We start from the raw sequence: 23,029 nt of genomic DNA on the forward strand, positions 1-23,029 counted from the left end.
TTCCACTGCCCCGTATTTCCTTTTCTCATCTTGTTTTCATGTTAATCGGTGACTCAGCCTCATTCCGGGACGCTAAGCTGCTTCAGGGTGAAGTTTCCGCAGAAAAAGAGCAAAAAAAAAAAAAGGTGTTTCCCATCAGCATTCAGGACATTAACCCTCCTGTTGTCCTCATTTACAGACACCAAAAAACAAAAATTCCCAAAATATATTAAAAAAAATTTGCAAAATCTTCAGGAAGCAAATTCAAAAAATTCCGTGAACATTTCCTTTTAAAGTTATATATATTTTTTAAAAGATACCCAAATTTGGCAAGAAATAAAAAATAAAAATTCCCACCAAAAAAAGTAAAAGTTCCAATATTTTTTTTAAGAACATTCAGAAAAAAATCAACCAAAATCCAGCGAAATTTGCTCGATTTTGGTTGATTTTTTTCTGAATGTTCTTAAAAAACACATTTTTTAACATTTCCCCAAGTTTATAAAAAAATATTAAAAGTTTATAAAAAAAAATGCAAAACCTTCAGGAAGAAAATTCCAAAAATTCTTTGAAAGTTTCCCTTTAAAGTGTTATTTAAAAAAAAAAAACAAATTTGGTAAGAAATGTAAATTTAAAAAATAAAAAAAAATGTAAATATTTTTAAAAAATGAATAAAAATCTTCCAAAAAATCCTGAAAATATCTGAAGTAATTACAATCAAAATCCAGCGAATTTTTCTGGATTTTGATTTTTTTCTGAATATTCTTAAAGAAACACTTTTTTAACATTTCTTTTTTTTTTCCACCAAAAAATTTCCAAAAAATGTTGAAAATGTGGAAGTTTTCGCTGTCAAAATATATATTTATTTCCCCACATTTTCAGACTTTAAAACGGGTCAATCTGACCCGCAGGACGACACGAGGGTTAAAAACTGAACCTGCAGCTCTGACCTCAGATCAGTCTGAATAACAGTGTGTGTGTCGGATGGACTAACGAGATGATGAGTGTGTTGCTCGTGCTGCTGAATCATGATGGATTCTCACAGGAGCTTCAGGACAAACGGCGGCAGTCAGTTGTGACATTCTTTGGGATGATCTCAGCGAGCTCTTTGGTTTTGGTGCGAGGTTGCAAACCGGATCTAGTGTCTAAACCTGCAGCAGGAGCAACTTCAGGGACTGAAATCTAACTTTTCTGCTCCTTTCTAAACTGCCTCGTGTCCACCAGAGAGAAAGTGATTCATCGCTGGTCATTATTTCGCTGCGGTGCTGCGGGAAAAGCCTCACCGCTGGCAGATCGCCTGAGCCTCCTTCATGGTGTTTCCTGCCGCCAGGATGTGCTGGGGGTCAAACGTCATCATGGCCTGCATTTCCAGGATGGTGGCGTAGGTCAGGGCGTGGTACATGCTGTCTTTGGTCCTGGAATAAACACGCAACAGTTGTTTTCTGTTAGATTTTTCCTGCATAGAGAAATTTCTCAATCCAAAAGGTCGAAGCCAGCCACAAATGACATAGAAACTGAGGATAAAAGGGTCTTTTAGATCTTTATTTGAAAGATAGTGTTCTTATTAATCTTTAAAACAGCACTTCAATCATTTTACTGGCCTGAAGAAATCAGAAAAAGCGGTTCAAGACATGATGACGTAATATTTTGATAGTACAATGTGTTGTATTTTTCAACAAAATATATGAAAACAAAGTATTTTGCATTGTTAACATGGGAGTAATATGGACAATTTTCCATCAGTTTCAACAAAAAATGACCAACAGTTTCTTTATAATATCTAAAAGTGTAAGAAAAGGACTTTTAAACTAATAAGCCTCACATTAACATCAATCATTTTTAATACGGCAGTCCTGCTAATGTTACATTTGTGATAAATTGTGTGTAATATTATCTAATACAGTAATATAAAAGCTAACAAGCACTTAACAATGTGTTATTATCAGTCAAAAATAGGGCTGCAACTAATGACGCGTCGACTAATCGTCTGAGCACGATACGTCATCAAAAGCGGAAGTGAGCGCGCAATTCAACAGAAATCAGCGTCCGACCGGAGCGCGGAACACGGACGGACATCGCGCTCCGGTCGGACGCTGATTTCTGTTGCAAGTTTGGTGCTAGTCTGCTAAATTCCAAATGAAGTGGAAATAATGAAATCATTAAAGAAATCTGTGTGTGTTATCTAACATTTTTGCTAAAGTTTAAGTTGAAATAACTGAATAATTTGAGAATATAGTTGATCATATGTTCATGTTTGTATTGATTAAAACGCCTCATGAGGAAAGAAAAAGCACACTTTTAAGATTTTACATTCATTACCGTCTAGATTTGTTCACTCAATCGTGCTTCTTGTGTTCATATTATATTAAAATTGAAAACATTCATACATTTTAAAAGAAAACAGACGCTGTTCTGATGAGAGGCGTCTTTATAGTTTATAGTTTATCCTTTATATATTAAACCAATTTTGTCAACTGCCGTTTCATTTATTCAAGACAAACAAGATATTTTGCCGATAGAAATACAAAAGAAGAACAGATTTCTCTCAAATAAAGCAACACAGACACATTTCCTTCGCTGTTAGCGCACATTTCACGCCCCAAACGCCTGTTCTGAAGCAGGAAAAACCACGATGCTGCGCCGGCCTCAAAAATTAAACAAAGAAAAATGGATGTTAAACAATACGTTGCTTCATACAGATAACGTCCTGCTTTGTTGTGCTGGATAGAAAAACCTTTTAATTATGAGAGAGATTAGCTGACAGATTAGCAAAGATGTGGCCACAGAATAATCAAATCACTGCTATCAGGCAGGTGCTACTCAAGATTAAAATTGCAACACTATATTTTAAAAAAGGGTCTATTTTAAGCTGCCGTAAGGGTTTTTAAAGCTACACCTCCTGCCAAAAGTTTTGAGACACTTTCTCATTCAAATAAATTACAACGCGTCTCAAAACTTTTGACCCGGGGTGTTTATATAGACAAGCAAAAGTGTTTGTGTCACATATGTTTTTCAGCTCTTGTTAAACTAGTTAAAAAGCTTGCTGTTCCAGTTCGAAAGCATTTTATAACTAGTCATTACTCAAAACATACAGAAGGAGGAGTTTTCCATTCGTGAGGCTTTAAATAGCTTTAGCTCCTGTATTTATTGTTGCTTTGTGCACCTATTACACCCATGCATGCACACACAAAGATGCTATAGGTAACACAAAGGACAGAGGTGTGTAGAGAGGAATGCTGTTCGTCTGCATTACTGACATTTCGCCGCTGTTCACCGGCAGATCGACTCATGTGACCGGCTTCTGTGACGTTACTCCGAGCTCCGACTCCCTCACAGACACGTTGACTAAATTACCGTAAACAGATTTCTTCTATCCATGGAAACTGAGCACAAACACATTCCAGCGATTGTTGAAAATGCTGACATTCACTTTTCTGTGCGGACAAAGAAGACACTTGTGGGTTCATGGTGGAGAATGGAAAGCAGACGGGACATTAAAGCGGGATCGTCCATGTGACTTTCAGCTTGTGATGAGCTATAATTGTTGTAATAATACAAAAGGGCTATTGTAAATTAACAGTAAGACAGCATTTGCAAGGTTTCAGCTGTTTGCCTAAGTGAATTTAATATCAGTTCTATCTCGGTGACCAAACAGAAAGAAAGAACACTCCCAGTAACAACCAGGAAGCAACAGCCGAGAAGCAAAGAAGGCGGAGGGAGATTTGCCTGCCTTACATTTCCATTGCACCACGCTTATTTAAGTAAGACGGCAACACAAACTCGAGCTGAGGAACCTTGAAAGACGGAGCTGCGAGGTTCATTCAGCTGTTTGCACCTGGGCATGTCAGATATTTATGTAACTCCAGTCAGCATCGTCTCAGATCTCGGTGATACAAAAGGCCTCTGGCGGCGCTGAAGCCGGGCCTCCCACATATTTTCACCGTAATGTTCCGAGATGCAAGGGAGGAGCTGCTCTGTAATTTCTCCAGCAACACGTGTGCAGAGACACGCCTTGTATTCATTTCTGCACGTTTCTGTAAATCAGGAAACGCAGGAGCAGCAAGAGCATGACTGCATGCAAAATGGACAATTTCAGACTAAAAGCATCAGTTTTGACTGCAACAGATGACCAAAAATGGTGTCAAATAAGCAGATATTTGCAGCAAAGTCTTTTTACAGGCACCAAAAATATTGTTTCCTTGTCTGAAAAAAATTCAAATATTCTGCAAAACAAAATCCCAAATTTCTGAAAATTTGCAAAATCTTCAGGAAGAAAATTCCAATAATTCCTTTAAAAGTTTCTATTAAAAGTTTAGTTTTTAAAAAATCTCCCAAATTGGGCAAGAAAATTCTTGTAAATATTTTCAAAAAAGAGTAAAAATCTTCCAAAAAAATCCTAAAAATATCTAAAATGATTACATATATATCCGTGAAATTTTAATATTTTCTTTACGAACATTCACATAAAAATCAACCAAAATCCAGCAATTTTAACTGGATTTTTGTTGATTTTTCGTGAACGTTCTTAAGTAACATTTCTTTTTCCCACCAAAAAATGTTGAAAGATTTCCCAAAAATGTTGAAAATGTGGACATCAGAAGTTTTAATGTGAATATATTTTTGTTTTCACATTTTCAAACTTTAAAAGAGACACGAAGGTTAAAATAGACACAAATCTTTAAAAAGTGCACCCATTTTCTGGAGAAAAACAGAATCACAGAGGGACAAAGACGAAGCCTAGAGAAGAACAACATCACAGCTTCTTGTCAAAAGGCACCTCTGTCACTTTTAATATTAATATTATTATTTCTGTACGCATTAGCACGGACGTCCTGTCCCCCCTCTCTGCTGTGAGGAATGGGGCGGGACAGAATGATGGGAGAATTAAATTGCACCGGCATGCTTGAACAGAGAACTGGCAAATACAACTAAGCCTGCTATTGCTGTTGAATACCTCCGGGATTTAAAGGATGGAAACAAAAAACAAACAACACGACGAAAAACACTCGACTTGTTACTTAGGTAGCATGTTCACACAACGCTGTACATGAATCTGCAGCAGCTCCCTGACTGTAAATCAGAGCAGGAGAAACTTAGATCCTGAGTCTCAGATATCTGCACACTGCAACAGAGAAGGTGTTTCCAGAGATGAAACACGATATGAGCTTCTAACTGCAGTGGTATCGATGTAAGGGAAGCGCATGTAGCTCAGAAGTACTAAGCAGTAAAGGAGGCCAGTGGAAAAAAAACAGTCATTCACAAGTCATTCAAGGGACCTATTTTTACCACTTAATAAAATGCATGACTGCAAAAAAAAATTCAAATTAAATTGAATTAAATTGTGACATAACAATGTTCCATCACCTGAAGATTGTGTCATTTAACCCTCCTGTTGTCCTCATTTGCAGGCACCAAAAAATATTGTTTCTTTGTCTGAAAAAAACTCAAAAATTCAACAAAAAAAAAATTCACAAAACTTTTGGGAAAAAAATCCAATAATTCCTTAAAAGTTTCCCTTGAAAGAATTTATTTAAAAAAAAAGAAAATTCTAGTAAATATTTTCAAAAAATGAGTAAAAATCTTCCAAAGAAATATCCTAAAAATATCTAGAGTGATATATCAGTAAAACCTCTGAAATTCTCTAAAGAACATTCACAAAAAATCCACAAAAATCCAGCGAAATTCATGAATTTCGAGTAACAAATTGTAATTTTAATGATTTTTTCACATGTTTCAAAAATAATGCTCGTTTTTGTTCAGTGGGACCGCGCGCGGGACGGTGCGCTTTTTATACATTCAGAGAAACAGTCGCGGTTTGGTCAGTAGAAACGTTGACAAAAACGAGCGCTCCTTTTAGCTTCATGCCGGCGTGCAAACCGAAGCAGTCCAACTGCGATAAATACAGAAAGGGCTAATGTGACTTGAGATCAGCAGAGTTCAGAACAATAGACGAAGCACTGTGGTATTCATTAAAATAATTATTTACCGTTTGGCGTGTAATGTCCCAAGGTGATGATCAGCCGGTGTGCCAGGCAAAGCAAACCTCCAAACTAAGTTTGGACAGGAAGTAGTACCGTAGGAATCCGTCCTCTGACTCCCCTGCTGCACGCTCAACAGACTGAGTGACACTGCTCGGGCCCAAGACGGAGTTCGACTTTGAACGCGGAGTTCGTTTTTAAACGCGGAGTTCGACTTTGAACGCGGAGTTCGACTTTGAACGCCAACTCCGTCTTTGAAAAACAACTTGTCAACAGCAAAAATGACAAAAGTGTTCCTTAAAAAATAAAGGCGGAGGGCAAAAATGACAAAAGTGTTCCTTAAAAAATAAAGGCGGAGGGCAAAAATGACAAAAGTGTTCCTTAAAAAATAAACGCGGAGGGATAAAACACAAACTTGGAGGAGAGAAAGTACAACGCGAAGGAAAAAAACACAAACGCGAAGGAATAAAATACAAACACGGAGGAGAAAAAGTACAACAGGAAGGGATATAACACAAACAGGAAGGATGTCCCCTAGGGGGCTCCGTATTACACTAATTCAGTGCAGTTTGTTGGCTGAACATGATTTCATTAGACATTGTCATAACTTAAAAAGATTGACGCAGTGCATTTTGTTGGTGCCCAAACATCTATTTTTAACAAATAACACAAGTTAAAAAAATAACTCTGCACAGCTGTGGATATTTTTGAGACAACTCAGGAACACTTTGAGGGAATTTCTACAAACTTTGCACAAACTTGGACTAAAGCACGAACTGATGATAATTTGGTGCTCAAAGGCAAAAGATCAAGGCCACTGTGAACCCATGAAACATGTTTTTGACTGAAGAACTCATATGTGGATTATAACATAACATGTGATACCTCCATGTTTTAGAATCTGGAGCTTCCTTGCAGCAACTTCCGTACTGAAGTATCATCTGTTGTCATGGTTACAATCTCATGTTCAAACAGAATCAGCTTTATTGGTCAAATATATGAAAACATGCAAGGAGTTCTACTGTTTTTGTTAAACCACTTCACTACACATATTACATGAGTAAACTGCTACTTCTGGTTGGTGCAGTCATAAAATCATGAAGTAATAATTGTAGTTTTTATTGTAGCATTATGTCACAATTATTCAATTAAAACTCTATTCACGTGTCTTGTTTTTGTTCCCAATGATTTTTTAATCACCGACTTTGAGTAAGTCTGTGACTGGTGACACTTTCTAATGTGAACCACAGCGTAAGCAATTTGAGAAAGAAAGAGTGTTCAAAGCATGTGAGTTTCTGAGTGTGTCACCTTCTGGTATTCCTACGTTGTGGGGACCTATATCCGTACAAACAGTCACAGTCTGGGGACATGTCATCCTTATGTGGATGTAAATCAATATGTTTTAATGTGGAGTCATTAAGCTAGATTTGGTCTCCAGAAAATGACTGTAAGTTAACAGAATGTCCTCTGAAGTCACAGATACGCATGTGTGTTTGCGCTTGTTCCACCTGATTGCGTCACAACACTAGCCTAGCCGCGCTAGACCCAGCTCTGAAGACGCAAGGGTCTAGGAACTCTCGACAGGGAGGGAGGCGGGCTAAAAGGTTGTCTTTCAAATCACTCTGCAGCAATTGGGTAGGTATACAACCAATCAGCGCAACGAACAGGCTGACATAGTTCCTGGAGCGCCGGAAATCAGAGGATGCGGTAGTTCGGTGAAGCCTTATTTATACAGTCAATGGGTGAAGTTCAAGTATATTACAGACATGTTAACAGAAAGATTATTCAGAGTCGGTGCTAATGGAGCTCAACGACTGTTGTCGTTTTTGTTGTCGACCCTGGCAGAGAATTAAATTCGTTGCCGTGGGTTGTCTAGCACGGCTAGGCTAGTTGTATCCGGTTGTTTCTGTCAGAATCGTCGCGCCTCTGTCGTCACTTAGTTACGCCCGCCTTCTGACTCTACACTTCATGGTGATTCGTCGGCCAGTTTTAGGAGCATCCAACCTCGAGGCTTACCGAGGGTAACTAGACCCACCCTGGCAGAGAATTAAATTCGTTGCCGTGGATTGTCTAGCACGGCTAGGCTATCACAACACACCAAACAGCCGCTGAAAGGAGTCACAGAGAGAAGATGTACAGAACCGGAAAGCACACACGGATTACAGTGAACAGAGAACAGACAAGAAAAGCTTCTGCTGGTGCTTCACATCCTCGGGGCTTTTTGGTTCTCACAGATTAATCATTCAGTGTTTCTCTCTCGCACAATGCAGCAAATGTCCTCACACTTCACATGAGACCACACATTATTAGTCTGAAACCCCAGGCCATCAGCCTCCTCACAAAACCCCTTTCTGAGGACAAATTGGGGAAACTCTGAACAAGGCTGTGTGTGTTACTGAGAAGGTTTTTCTCAATTAGATTGGAGTGCTGCATTCAAATGTAAAGCAACACTTTATTTTCACTGCATTCTTACTATCTACTGAATTTATTGTCAGTTCTATGTGTGACCGTGAATGTTCAACAGTCTACATGTAATTAATTTAACCTTTATACGTGTCAAACTCACAATGAACCCACGTGTCTTATCACTTAAATCTGAACTGATTCCTAATTCATGTTGCAAATCTAATCATTTGGACTCAAAACAAGCACCTGATGGATAAATCGTTGGGTGACATTATGTACACACGTGGACAAAATTGTTGGTACCCCTCAGTTAAAGAAGGAAAAACCCACAATTCTCACTGAAATCACTTGAAACTCACAAAAGTAACAATAAATAAAAATTTATTGAAAATTAAATAATCGAAAACAGCCATCACTTTTGAATTGTTGATTAACATAATTATTTAAAAAAACAAACTAATGAAACAGGCCTGGACAAAAATGATGGTACCTCTATAAAAGATTGAAAACTATTTGACCAGAGTGACATGATTAACTCAGGTGTGTCATTTAATTGACATCACAGGTGTTTCCAAACTCATAATCAGTCAGTCTGCCTATTTAAAGGGAGACAAGTAGTCACCCTGCTGTTTGGTGAAAAGGTGTGTACCACACTGAACATGGACAACAGAAAGCGAAGGAGAGAATTGTCCCAGGACATCCGAAAAAAAATTATAGACAAACATCTTAAAGGTAAAGGCTATAAGACCATCTCTAAACAGCTTGAAGTTCCTGTGACAACAGTGGCTCATATTATTCAGAAGTTCAAGACCCACGGGACAGTAGCCAACCTCCCTGGACGTGGCCGCAAGAGGAAAATTGATGACAAATTGAAGAGACGGATCGTTGGAATTGTATCCAAAGAGCCCAGAGCAACCTCCAAAGAAATTAAAGGTGAACTCCAAGGCCAAGGTACATCAGTGTCAGATCGCACCATTCGTCGTTGCTTGAGCCAAAGTGGACTTCATGGGAGACGACCAAGGAGGACACCACTGCTGAAAAAAACTCATAAAAAAGCCAGACTGGAATTTGCAAAAATGCATGTTGACAAGCCACAAAGCTTCTGGGAGAATGTCCTTTGGACAGATGAGACCAAACTGGAGCTTTTTGGTAAGGCACATCAACTCTATGTTCATAGACTCAAAAACCAAGCATACGAAGAAAAGAACACTGTCCCTACGGTGAAACATGGAGGAGGCTCAGTAATGTTTTGGGGCTGCTTTGCTGCATCTGGCACAGGGTGTCTTGAAAGTGTGCAAGGTACGATGAAATCTGAAGACTATCAAGGCATTCTGGAGAGAAATGTGCTGCCTAGTGTCAGAAAGCTTGGTCTCAGTCGCAGGTCATGGGTCTTCCAACAGGACAACCATCCAAAACACACAGCCAAAAACACCCAAGAATGGCTGAGAGAAAAGCGTTGGACTATTCTAAAGTGGCCTTCTATGAGCCCAGATCTGAATCCCATTGAACATATGTGGAAGGAGCTGAAACATGCCATTTGGAGAAGACACCCATCAAACCTGAGACAACTGGAGCTGTTTGCTCATGAGGAGTGGGCCAAAATACCTGTTGACAGCTGCAGAACGCTCATTGACAAATACAGAAATCGTTTAATTGCAGTGATTGCCTCAAAAGGTTGTGCAACAAAATATTAAGTTATGGGTACCATCATTTTTGTCCAGCCCTATTTCATTAGTTTGTTTTTTTAAATAATTATGTTAATCAACAATTCAAAAGTGATGGCTGATTTTGATTATTTAATTTTCAATAAATTTTTATTTATTGTTACTTTTGTGAGTTTCAAGTGATTTCAGTGAGAATTGTGGGTTTTTCCTTCTTTAACTGAGGGGTACCAACAATTTTGTCCACGTGTGTATATGTTGTCCAATATATACCGACTGAAAAATGTTCTTTTATACAAGATAATATAGAAAAAGATGTGTCTGATAATTTTCTCGGGTACATTTTAAGGACACCAGAGTAGCTCTAAATCCATTGTTTACTAATCTAAGCACTTTCTGCAGCAGAGAACAAGCTTTATCTTTATTAGAAGTAGCAAACTAGTTTGTGAAATGCATAGCTGGAAAGTTAATAAACTATGCTCCCATCTTTTCCCTTTATCAATGTACAGTGGATATTAAAAAAAAAAAACTACACACTCCTGTTCAGACGGCAGGTTTTTGTGATATAAAAAATGACACTAAGTTAAAAAATTACACAACTGTGACCTATAACCTGTACAACACAATTAAAAAACAAACTGAAACCTTTCAGAGAGCTGAAGTAAAAATAAACAACTGAGATAGTGTATACACCCTCTTTTAACTGGGGATGTGACTGTGTTCAGATCTGACAAATTACAATCAAACTGATGTTAAATTGGAGTCAGCACACACCTCTGAATTTTTAATTTAAATTGCCCCCTGGGGACAAATAAAGTTTTCTGAATCTGAATAACCCCAAATAAAGTTTAGCTGTTCTAGTAGTCTTTTGCTGACATTTTGTAGCCACGGTCCACAGAGAGCTTCCAAAGCATCAGAAGGATCTCATTGTTCAAAGATATCAGTCACGTGAAGGGTGCAAAAGAATTTCCAAGGAATTAAATATACCATGGAACACAGTGAAGACAGTCAACATCAAGTGGTGAAAATATGGCACAACAGTGACATTACCAAGAACAGGACGTCCGTCCAGAATTGATGATAAGACAAGAAGAAAACTGGTCAGGGAGGCTGCCAAGAGGCCAACAGCAACAATGAATTAGCTGCAGGAATTTCTGGCAAGTACTGGCTGTGTAGTACATGTGACAACAATCTCGTGCCTTCCTCATATGTCTGGGCTATGGGGTATGGTGGCAAGATGGAAGCCTTATCTTATGAAGATAAACATCCAAGGCTGGCTTCATTTCACAAAAACATTTGAAATCTCTCAAGCGCCTGAGGGAAAATGTGTTATAGTCCGATTAAACCAAGGCTGAACTTTTTGGCCATGTTTCCAAAAGGTATATTTGGCGTAAAAACAACACTACAGGGAAGCATGGTGGTGGCGGCATCATGCTTTGGGGGGGGGGGGGGGGGGGGGCTTTTCTTCAGCTGGATCTGGGGTCTTAGTCATGGTGGAGGGAATTATGAACCAGTCAGTTCTGGCACGAAACCTTCTGCAAGAAAGCTGAAGAGGAAATTCATCTTTCACCATCTTTCAGACCCAAAGCACACATTAAAATCAAGAAAAGAATGACGTCACCAGAATAATACTGAGGTTTTGGAATGGCTCAGCCAGAGTCCAGACCTGAATCTGATCGAACATCTGTGGGGTGATCTGAAGAGGGCTGTGCACAGAAGATGCCCTTGCAATCTGTCAGATTTGGACCAGCTTTGCAAAGAAGAGTGGGAAAATATTGCCACATCAAGATAGGCCACGCTGATAGACTCCTATCCAAAAAGACTGAATGCTGTAATAAAAGCCAAAGGTTCTCTAACAAAGTATTAGCCTAAGGGTGTGCATATTTATGCAACAAGGCTATTTGAAGTGTTTTATTTTTCTCCTTTAAAGGTTTCAGTTTGTTTTTCAATTGCGATGTACAGGTTATAGGTCACATTAAAGGCAGAATAAGGAAGAAACTATTATTCTTGGTGTCATTTTTTCACATCACAAAAACCTGGCATTTGAACATGGCTGTGTACACTTTTAATATCCACTGTAACTCTGATATATGTCAAAACAATATCGATACCAAAATTTCTTACTTCCAAAAGATGGTTTCTACCCAAAAAAATCCAGCATCGTTTGAGTTCTACTCAAAACAGCCACAAACAAATCATGGAGGCAACACATTCGTGGCCATCAGCTGCTGAAGGAGCATTTTTACTCAGTAAGAAGTCAGAAATCAAAACACCCACTGCAGCCTGAGGTTTTGCCAGAGTAGATTTTGACAAATTGTCCACCATGTTGGAATATTTCACAAATCCTAATTCAAAAATAGTGAAGCATTTTATACTTATGACACTAGGAAAGACACTTAGCTAAAAGAATATTTATGTGCAGTTGCAATTGAAGTGTGTAAAATTATGTCTGGCTTAAGAAATAAAATCACCCTGAACACTGACTGGGCTGCTGGCCACGTCTGCAATCCGGATTTCAGCACAAAAGTGTGGCTGATAGGAGGCTGTTCTTGCATCTCGGCACTGAAAAGAAGAAACTGGGGCTAAGGAGTGGCCCAAAGCCTCGGAGAGAAAAGAAAGAGCCGCAAAATAATAGCAACAGTGTGATAAAGGTTCTGATAATAGAGCAGATAATAAGCAGTGGACAATGGAGTAACTTGATAACATGGTGTTGGTGTACAAAACTGGAGGCATGGCGTGATTCTCTAGAGAGAGTTTTGGTTTATCAATGCTAAAGCAGCACATCAATCATGTAAAACCTCAGACAGCCATGATATGGACACTGGGATCTCTGTTTCTGACCTTTTACCGAGCCATAAATGGGATATTTTAAACTCTACAGGGCTCCTCAGGCAATTGTAGCATTCTGCTTTCATAAAAATGTGAGGTTTATTCAACTGTTTCAGGCTGGAAAATGTTTCCCACCACTAATAGATGCATCTGAATGTGTAAAATGAATTACACATTCAGGTTTTATTACAGATACTACACTGATTTCACCACCTGCATCATTTTAAAGCACCAAATCTTCCAAAAGTCTGACATTCTTAAAAGGGAATTGCGACATTTCTATTAAGCCTATAAACTTATAGAATTCCTTTGAGGAAATTGACAAAAAAACAATACTGTTACTTTGTGATTGCTGTGTCATCAACAAAGCAAAAAGCAAGATAAATGTTGGTGACATTATTGCACATCCTGCAATACGTTCCTCCCTTCCAATCTGACTTTCAAATGCGGACTGCCACAACCGCATCAGAGGAAAAAAACGAGCTCAGAGTCCCCAGCAGTGCCAGCAGTTGTGAGAGACTGACCAATGATGTGAAAAAACATTCAGCCTCCTCCTGGTTTAGTCTATGTTTGTGTGTATTTTTAAACTAAACAATCTTCAGATATAAAACGGAGCTATCCCGGGTAAACACAGAATAGAAGTTCTAAATGATTATTGTATGTATCGAAGCAAAAAGGTTATCTCATACTACACTGGAAAAAATGTCCCTCTCAAAACAAGAAAAAAAAATTATTTCAAAGAATTTTTACCTTGAAATAAGTGGAAAAAAAAGTCAGTAGAACAAGTGAAAAATGCCTTGGTGAGATTTCCTGAAATAAGATATGATATTTAGAATATTGAGATCTTAAAATTAGCTGGGAAAACTTCTTTTAAGCTTTATTTTACCAGGATTGCTAGCTTAGGTGTCTTAACCCTCCTGTTGTCCTCATTTACGGCAGCAAAAAATGTTGTTGCCTTGTCTGAAAAAAAAATCAAAAATTCAGCAAAAAATACCCCAATTTATTAAAAAAATGTAAAACCATCAAGAAGAAAATTTCTTAAAACTTTCCCTTAAAAGTTTTATTTTAAAAAAATCCTGAAATTTGGCTAGAAAGAAAAATTTAAAAAATAAAAAAATCTAAAATTTGTAAATATTTTCAAAAAAATGAAAAAAAATCTTCCAAAAAGATAAATCCTATACATATCTAAAATGATTACATATATATCAGTAAAAGTTCTAATATTTTATTTCAGACCATTTGAGAAAAAAATCTTTCCCACTTGAAATTGTCTGATTTTTTTCCTGAATGTTCTTAAGAAAACATTTTTTTTTAACATTTCTTTTTTCCACCAAAAAATCTTCCAAAATTTCCCAAAGAATTTTGAAAATGCGGACGTTTTCACTGTGAATTCTTTTTTTTTTCCCCACATTTTAAAACTTTAAAATGGGTCAATTTGACCCGCAGGACGACACGAGGGTTAAAAAGAGATAACTTCAAGATTGTTTGACTTAAGATATTTAAAATGCATTATCTTAAAACAAGTCCCTCCATCTTGCTGAAATGTCACTTGTTGAGTGAATTTATTTTAAATCAAGTGGGAAGAGACATTTTTGGTAAGATTTAGAGTTTTTGCAATGTAATAAGGTCTGTGTGAGGAAAAAAACACATCATCTCCTTAGTTATTAAATCAAGAATTGATCAAACTTCACTGATAAATGGCTGCAGCTGCTGTGGAATGATTACTAACACCCCTGTTCAATCAAATCATCCCTTAAATAGACCATTTATCGAAGCATGACTTTGGCTGAAAGGTCTCCACAGTATGCCAAGCATCAAAATAGCAAACTGATTGAAATACATTAGTCTGGGAAGGAATCCTTCGTTATGTCTGAGAATCTGGGACTCTACACATCCACAGACAGAACATTAATGAATGTTAATGAACACTAAATTTTCCAAAAAGTATCCGACCTTCCAAAATTCCTCCAAGAGCTCAGTGACGTCTCAACTGGGAAGTCGCAAGAATATCATGAGTTCACCACGTCGCTCTAAGATTCACAACTTGTGACAGTTATTAGACTCATCGCGGCTTATTGTATAAAAAAGTTGGCCAGCCATCTCTGGAAGTAACACATGACAGACGTTGGTTTATTTTTTTATTTCCAAGGCACCAAATGGAAAGAACATAACTTCTGTGTTAAACTGGACTTCACCTTCACTTCCGAGTAGCTGCTTTTAGTTTTTGTGCAAATGTTAAAATTTAACAAATCGTAATTACAGATGAATTTTAAACTACTATTAGAAACTACTCTGCTCTTGAATATAACTGTTTTAACTGTGTCCTGCTGTTTGTTTTCTTGTGATTTGAGTCATTCCAGAAGTGGAGGACATTTGGGCTTCAAAAGTTTTGAAAAACAAACCTTCTCTTTTACAGTTTTCTGCTCCATATTCATCAATAACAGGTAATAAACTATCACAGGCTTGATTGTCTCAGCTTAAACATCAATGGTACCATCTTTATTCCATGTTTTCTGTGTTGTTGCTAACCCTACTCTAATCCATGCTAATGTGATCTTTTTCTCAGCAGTAGAAGCTAGATATTTAGCTAGCTGTTACTGCTGACCACTGATGGAAAACAGTCCAAAGAATCAGTCTGATCCTGATAATATGAGGTAGAGAGAGACATCCAATCAAGGCTGACAATGTAATGAAAATATGAAAACAGAAGAGACGACACAGCTTTGCTCTCGACCCATTTCTTTGGAAAATTCTTTGATGATGTGAGTTCCAGTGTTTCATGTGATTCATGTGTTTTCTTCTATCAGCTAAAAATGTTATGATAACAGGGTTGCTGTGGGAAACATGTTCCATGCATAATAATTATTAATCAAAATATAATGCTGATTTTTTTTTTAAATGTCCCACGACTACAAGAGACATTCATGAAAACAAATTACACCAAAAAAAAAAAAAAAAAAAATCTGAGTTAAATCTAATTTTACCGTTTGAGATTCAATTTGGTCATCATCAAGAGAAAAATGATATTTTAGGGGGAACTCCAGAGTTATTGGCTATTTTTTAAAAAGATTTTCCTTTTTTTTCTAGTTATTTTTAGATTTGGTCTCAGGACAAGTAAATTTACACAACAACTGCATGTTTTACTATTTTTGGATTATTTGAAATTTGATGGGTGGGACGTAAAATGTCCCATAGTTCTGGAATGACCCATTTACTGCCTGATTTATTACCTCCGCCAGGAGGTTATGTAATCACCGGAGTTTGTTTGTCTGTCTGTCTGTCTGTTTGTGTGTGTGTGTGTGTGTGTGTGTGTGTGTGTGTGTGTGTGTGTGTGTGTGTGTGTGTGTGTGTGTGTGTGTGTGTGTGTGTGTGTGTGTTTGTCTGTTAACAGCATAACTCAAAAAGTCATGGACGGATTTTCACCAAATTTTGACAGAATGTCCGGAAGAGCAAAAGTAACAATCGATTAGATTTTGGAGGTGATCTGGATCACTGTCTGGATCTAGGATTGTTTTGAAGGACTCTGTACAATTGAGAGATGGCCATCATGTTCTGGCTCCATAAGAGCCACTTAAAATGGTAAATGGTTGTATTTATATAGCACTTTACATGATATGTCACATTTACCCATTCACACACTGATGGCAGAAGCTGCCATGCAAGGCGCTAACCACAACCCATCAGGAGCAGTTAGGGGTTCAGTGTCTTGCTCAGGGACACCTTGACATGAGCACGACAGGGTGAGAATCGAACCGGCAACCTTCCAGTTACAAGACAGCCACTCTACCCACTGAGCCATGCCGCCAACTATATTTCTTTTGTGTGTTAAAATGTGTTCATAGGGACTTTATTTGTTGTGTTGTGATGGTTTGACACTGTCCGGTTTATTTTGGTGTGACATCGGAAGTTAAGCTGCCGACCACTTCCTGTCTAACGGCAACAGACAACGGCTAAGCTTGGCTGTGTCCAAAATCGCATACTAACGTACTACTCATACTAAGTGTGATGTCAAAATAAGTATGTAGTGCGTTCACATTAGATAGTATGAAAAGACTGAGTACGCGAGAAATACCCGGATGTATACTATTTCCGGAAAATTTTAAGTATGCGCGGTGACCACACTAGTCATACTCAACCGCCCCATAATGCTTTGCGAGCTATCCACCGAAATGGAAGCCTCTGCGGGATATGTGGCCGGACCGGGGTGATTTTTATTTTATGTGGTTAAGTAGTCACCAAGATCACCCCACAGATTTGAGAAATAGGCATTTTCTGACCAACGTTTTAAATTTGTCAGACGCCTCACAACATGCTACTGAATGCTAGCAGCTAGTTGCAGCAGCTCGCTTTGCATACAGAACAAGTAGCAGCTACCTCCAGTAGCCTGCAGCTACAATTGAAATGATTCACATAATCTGGCTAATAACTGCATGAGGAGTGCCGGCTTGAAATTGCCACATTAATTATGCGACTGTTTGTTAGCGTAAAATTGACCTGAAGCCGGCATTCAGCCGAGATATTTGATAGCCGTACTTCCGGTTTTTGTGGTCGGAGGTTTGAAATGCATTATGGGAAACGTAGTAGTACACTACAGTGTGAACGGTTGGCATTCTAATCATACTTATAGTACGTAGTATACAGTATATACTCGTTGAGTATGTAGTACGTTAGTATGCCATTTCGGACACAGCCCTTCTTTTGTACCTGCCACACTGTGTTTTAAGCCAGCACAGCCTGCAAGTTAGTGGAATATGTTCTGCAAGTGTAAGCTTAGTACTAACTGCTAGGAGTTTTATAAGATGTTTCATGCCAGTAATTTATCCAAAATAATATGTTTTACGAGACGTTAACATAGACGCTAATTAGCCGTTCGCTAGCGCTAGCGTTTTTTTTAGATGTACTCTGCTGTGTATAGTAGTCGGGAGACATTATGATTTATTCTTTACGTATCAGCTTACACACAATATTCTGTTTCTTGTTTACAGTTTTACCACATTCACTCGTTCATCAAAAATCCATGCCATGCATCCAGCAAACAAATAGGCTACAAAAGGAACAACGGTGTAGTTTTTTTCTGAGGTGATGGTTATCTGCCTGCCTAGCAAAGTGCGAGGGCAGGATACACATAAAAATAGATAAAAATCAAGAAGCAGGGTCAAATACTTCTTCACAGCTTTGTACGGAGGGACTGCAGAGTGGTGATGCTGAAGTCAGCAGCTCCCAAAGGCAGCGTTAACCTGCTGACATTAACAGGTGCTGTGTTTGCCATGTTCACCATTAGTTTAACAGGATCTGAAACCCAACCGGCCGAACAAAATTCAGCCTTAATTAATTTTGCTATTCACACCTGTGCTTTCTGACTGTGACATGTTTACAAAGGCTTGCACGTGTGTTCAACCAAACACTAAAAATACGCTGCAGCTGCTTGTACGCAGATAAGCAGGTGATTCATTATATTAGTCTAGCTCTGTTAGTTTGTAATGCAGGTTGAGCTCCTACCTGCATCTGAGGCGAGCCTGTGCCTCCTCGAAGTCATTTCTGAGGAACAGATCCAGGGCAGCCATGCAGTCCTCCAGAGCCAGCGACAGGTCGGACCGCGAGCACCTGCAGAACAAACACAGGTCTGCATGAAAAGGTGCTGAGAATGTGTCATTATCCCACAAAAATACCAAGATTAGGCTATGAGAGTTACATCAGTTACTTGTTGACCGAGAATCTTTGATCACTTTTAGGAAAAATTCTAATTATATTACAACAGACAGTTTTAAACCTGCCATCTCCTGGACAAAATGTTATATTTAAATAGTTATATTTTTTGTTATATAAAATTACATAATTGTAGGACTGTGTTTGATTTTTAATGTGACATAACACAAAAAAACTGCAAAAATATGGTAATCCATCAGAATCAATGGGACAAATTAATGACATATCTTTGACTGTGATTTTTAAAAAGCATTTTAAATGTCAGCATTTAGTAAAAATGTAAAATATTCAGTTTTATTTCATGTTTTTTTCCACCAAAAAATGGTAGTACAGTATGTAAACAAACTGGCATTTAAAGCATTTAAATCCCAAAAATGCACAAATATTTGATCATAATGATCAGGACTCATGTCGCTAAGTGTACTCAGTGAAGGAAGAAAACAATATCTACGTATAAAAAAATAGTTAAAAATTGTTATGAAAGTGTTTATACACACGTGGACAAAATTGTTGGTACCCCTCAGTTAAAGAAGGAAAAACCCACAATTCTCACTTAAATCACTTGAAACTCACAAAAGTAACAATAAATAAAAATTTATTGAAAATTAAATAATCAAAATCAGCCATCACTTTTGAATTGTTGATTAACATAATTATTTAAAAAAACAAACTAATGAAATAGGGCTGGACAAAAATGATGGTACCCATAACTTAATATTTTGTTGCACAACCTTTTGAGGCAATCACTGCAATTAAACGATTTCTGTATTTGTCAATGAGCGTTCTGCAGCTGTCAACAGGTATTTTGGCCCACTCCTCATGAGCAAACAGCTCCAGTTGTCTCAGGTTTGATGGGTGTCTTCACCAAATGGCATGTTTCAGCTCCTTCCACATATGTTCAATGGGATTCAGATCTGGGCTCATAGAAGGCCACTTTAGAATAGTCCAACGCTTTTCTCTCAGCCATTCTTGGGTGTTTTTGGCTGTGTGTTTTGGATGGTTGTCCTGTTGGAAGACCCATGACCTGCGACTGAGACCAAGCTTTCTGACACTAGGCAGCACATTTCTCTCCAGAATGCCTTGATAGTCTTCACATTTCATCGTACCTTGCACACTTTCAAGACACCCTGTGCCAGATGCAGCAAAGCAGCCCCAAAACATTACTGAGCCTCCTCCATGTTTCACCGTAGGGACAGTGTTCTTTTCTTCGTATGCTTGGTTTTTGAGTCTATGAACATAGAGTTGATGTGCCTTACCAAAAAGCTCCAGTTTGGTCTCATCTGTCCAAAGGACATTCTCCCAGAAGCTTTGTGGCTTGTCAACATGCATTTTTGCAAATTCCAGTCTGGCTTTTTTATGAGTTTTTTTCAGCAGTGGTGTCCTCCTTGGTCGTCTCCCATGAAGTCCACTTTGGCTCAAACAACGACGAATGGTGCGATCTGACACTGATGTACCTTGGCCTTGGAGTTCACCTTTAATTTCTTTGGAGGTTGCTCTGGGCTCTTTGGATACAATTCCAACGATCCGTCTCTTCAATTTGTCATCAATTTTCCTCTTGCGGCCACGTCCAGGGAGGTTGGCTACTGTCCCGTGGGTCTTGAACTTCTGAATAATATGAGCCACTGTTGTCACAGGAACTTCAAGCTGTTTAGAGATGGTCTTATAGCCTTTACCTTTAAGATGTTTGTCTATATTTTTTTTCGGATGTCCTGGGACAATTCTCTCCTTCGCTTTCTGTTGTCCATGTTCAGTGTGGTACACACCTTTTCACCAAACAGCAGGGTGACCACTTGTCTCCCTTTAAATAGGCAGACTGACTGATTATGAGTTTGGAAACACCTGTGATGTCAATTAAATGACACACCTGAGTTAATCATGTCACTCTGGTCAAATAGTTTTCAATCTTTTATAGAGGTACCATCATTTTTGTCCAGGCCTGTTTCATTAGTTCGTTTTTTTAAATAATTATGTTAATCAACAATTCAAAAGTAATGGCTGTTTTTGATTATTTAATTTTCAATAAATTTTTATTTTTTGTTACTTTTGTGAGTTTCAAGTGATTTCAGTGAGAATTGTGGGTTTTTCCTTCTTTAACTGAGGGGTACCAACAATTTTGTCCACGTGTGTAGGTGTGATGTGGACATTTTTGTCTTTAAGGTCCTGAGTGAGTTATTTTTTTTAAATCCCTGCACAAAAATGTAAAAAATAATCAGAAAAAATATTGTTGCTAATGTTTGACATATAAAAGAATGAGATCATGAAATGTTAAAATGTTTTCGTATTTAAAACATAAATAAAAACAATAATGATGCCATTAATGTTTTCTGACGCTGTCATTTTTGTCTTAAAGGTCCTGACTTTACAGTGATGCCCAGGACTGACTTTGGTTCAAAACATTACTCAGTGAAAACAAAATAATAATGATATAAAATATTTTCAGGAAACTCTCTATGATGCAGATATTTTTGTCTTTCAGGTCCTGATTTTGATTTTATTTATTTTTTATTAAAAAGTGATGCTGCATGCAAAATAACAACAACACACGCTGATCATGAACACATCCCAGACTGTGATCTTTTTTTAAAGACGAAACTGTCCACTTATCATACTCATACATATTATCTTTGTCTTTATCTTTATCGTTGTTTGTTTGTTCTCATTTAAAACAATCATGGAATAAAGTAAACAAACAGGCATTTAAAGGGTTAAAATCCTAAAAATGAATGAACATTTCATCGTCATGATTAGGACTAATGTTGGTTAAAAATCTTACGCTGTGAAAACAGAAAATAATGCTAACACATACCAGCAAAACGGGAGTATTTTTTGACGAGATATTTTTGTCCTTAAGATCCTAAGAGCATGTCTGCACACAACAGTTTATCAGAATGAATGTTGCTGCGAATCACTGACATATTCCAGACTGATTAATCGATACTACAGGGTTATTTTGGCATATCGATATGATGTCCAATACATGCCGGTATTTAAGCTTTCTTTCACACAAAACAGCATCAAAACAGATGCTTGGGGTAATTTAAAATCACATCATTTGTCCACCAGAGCAGCTCTAAATCCACTATTCATGAATCTCAGCACTTTCTTCATGTCAAAAGAGTTGGCATTTAAAGGGTAGAAATGCGGAAAATTAATGATCATTTGCAATGAACATTTGGCATGTAAGATGAAGACTAATGCTGGTTAAAAAAAATGCCCTTAGTGAGAGTGGAAAATCATATTGATATTTGTTTATTAGACATGGCCATTTTTGTCTTTGAGGACCTTGAGAAACTTTTACAAATTTGTGTCTGTTAAGGGTTACTGACTTTCTTTAAAGGGAAACTTTTCGGACAAGATCCTGTTCTGCCATCCCCTTCCAAGCCTTGATATTTTCTCTGTTTACTTACAAATTCTCTTTTATTAAATCCGTCGCACTCATCTACAATTCCAGACGGGAAACGGGAGCACAGGCAGACACAGGCCAGCAGACAAACTGGGAATGCTTTGCTGGTAACGTTGTTTCTGTTTGCGCTGCGCCGCAAGTAGCAAAAGGAATGAGTGTAAATCACGGCCCTCGCATTTGCTCAGGGAGCAGTTGGAACAGGACTACAGGTCAAGAACAGATGCCCCTAATGGCTGATGATAATGTCGTTTTGTATTCGTCACACATGACCCTCACGTGACGACTGAACGCAAGTCATGACTGAAGAATCACGCACGACTTTTTCATGACCAGGCTCTGTGTTTTCACTCACTGTGCTTCCAATGGATCTGTGGTAAATGTGCGTTTCACTGCAGGAGGCGAGCAGCGTGTGGAAAAACACATTCAGCACGACGAGCAGAAAAAGGGGATTAAGTTAATGTAAAACCGAAAGCGCTAATGGCTGACGGGAGCGTCGCATTAATGGTCCTCAACATTAAGCTGATTGATTTCACTTATTTGTATTAACAATTGTATTCAATGGTTTTTCTGGTTATTTATGTGCAAAACAAAAAATAACCAATCTGATCTGAATTGTTGCAAGAAATCAGAACGTGATTTCTGTTTTGAGCAACAATAATTTGGAATTTACAGTTTTCAGTGACTGAGAAATGTCTAGTGCAGTTATGTTGGCACATTAATAAAAGTGGGAGTTTTCATGGAAAACTTGAAATTGTCTTAGCGACCCCGAAATTTTTAACGGTGTTGTAGGTCAACCTTAACTCATGTAGAGCAACTTTAAGTAAAATAGAGCAACTTTAGTTGATATAAACTATAGTTCAAATGTTTGGGGTCACTGAGAAATGTCTTTATTTTTGAAAGAAAAGCAGTTTTTTTTCAACAAAGATAACATAAAATGAATGAAAAATCCAGTGTAGACATAGTTAATGTGCTAAATGACTATTGTAGCTGGAACCGGCTGATGTTTAATGGAATATCTCCATAGAGGAACATTTCCAGCAACCATCACTCCTGTGTTATAATGCTACACT

The 23,029-nt window shown here is 38.0% G+C and overlaps 1 protein-coding gene across 4 annotated transcripts in view; it reads right to left on the bottom strand.

The window, feature by feature from the left end:
• ttc39a (tetratricopeptide repeat domain 39A) overlaps positions 1-23,029 on the bottom strand; it is a 59,226-nt gene that overhangs the window by 26,314 nt on the left and 9,883 nt on the right. For all 4 annotated transcript variants that reach the window (XM_051947365.1, XM_051947368.1, XM_051947367.1 and 1 more), the window contains 2 exons: positions 18,350-18,454; positions 1,260-1,391 (listed from right to left, as the gene is read on the bottom strand). In XM_051947365.1, the coding sequence (XP_051803325.1) occupies positions 1,260-1,391; positions 18,350-18,454 (237 nt within the window). The remainder of the gene's footprint in view (positions 1-1,259; positions 1,392-18,349; positions 18,455-23,029) is intronic.

The sequence above is a fragment of the Acanthochromis polyacanthus genome, chromosome 4 (assembly GCF_021347895.1).
Source record: "Acanthochromis polyacanthus isolate Apoly-LR-REF ecotype Palm Island chromosome 4, KAUST_Apoly_ChrSc, whole genome shotgun sequence".
Taxonomy (NCBI): Eukaryota; Metazoa; Chordata; class Actinopteri; family Pomacentridae; genus Acanthochromis; species Acanthochromis polyacanthus.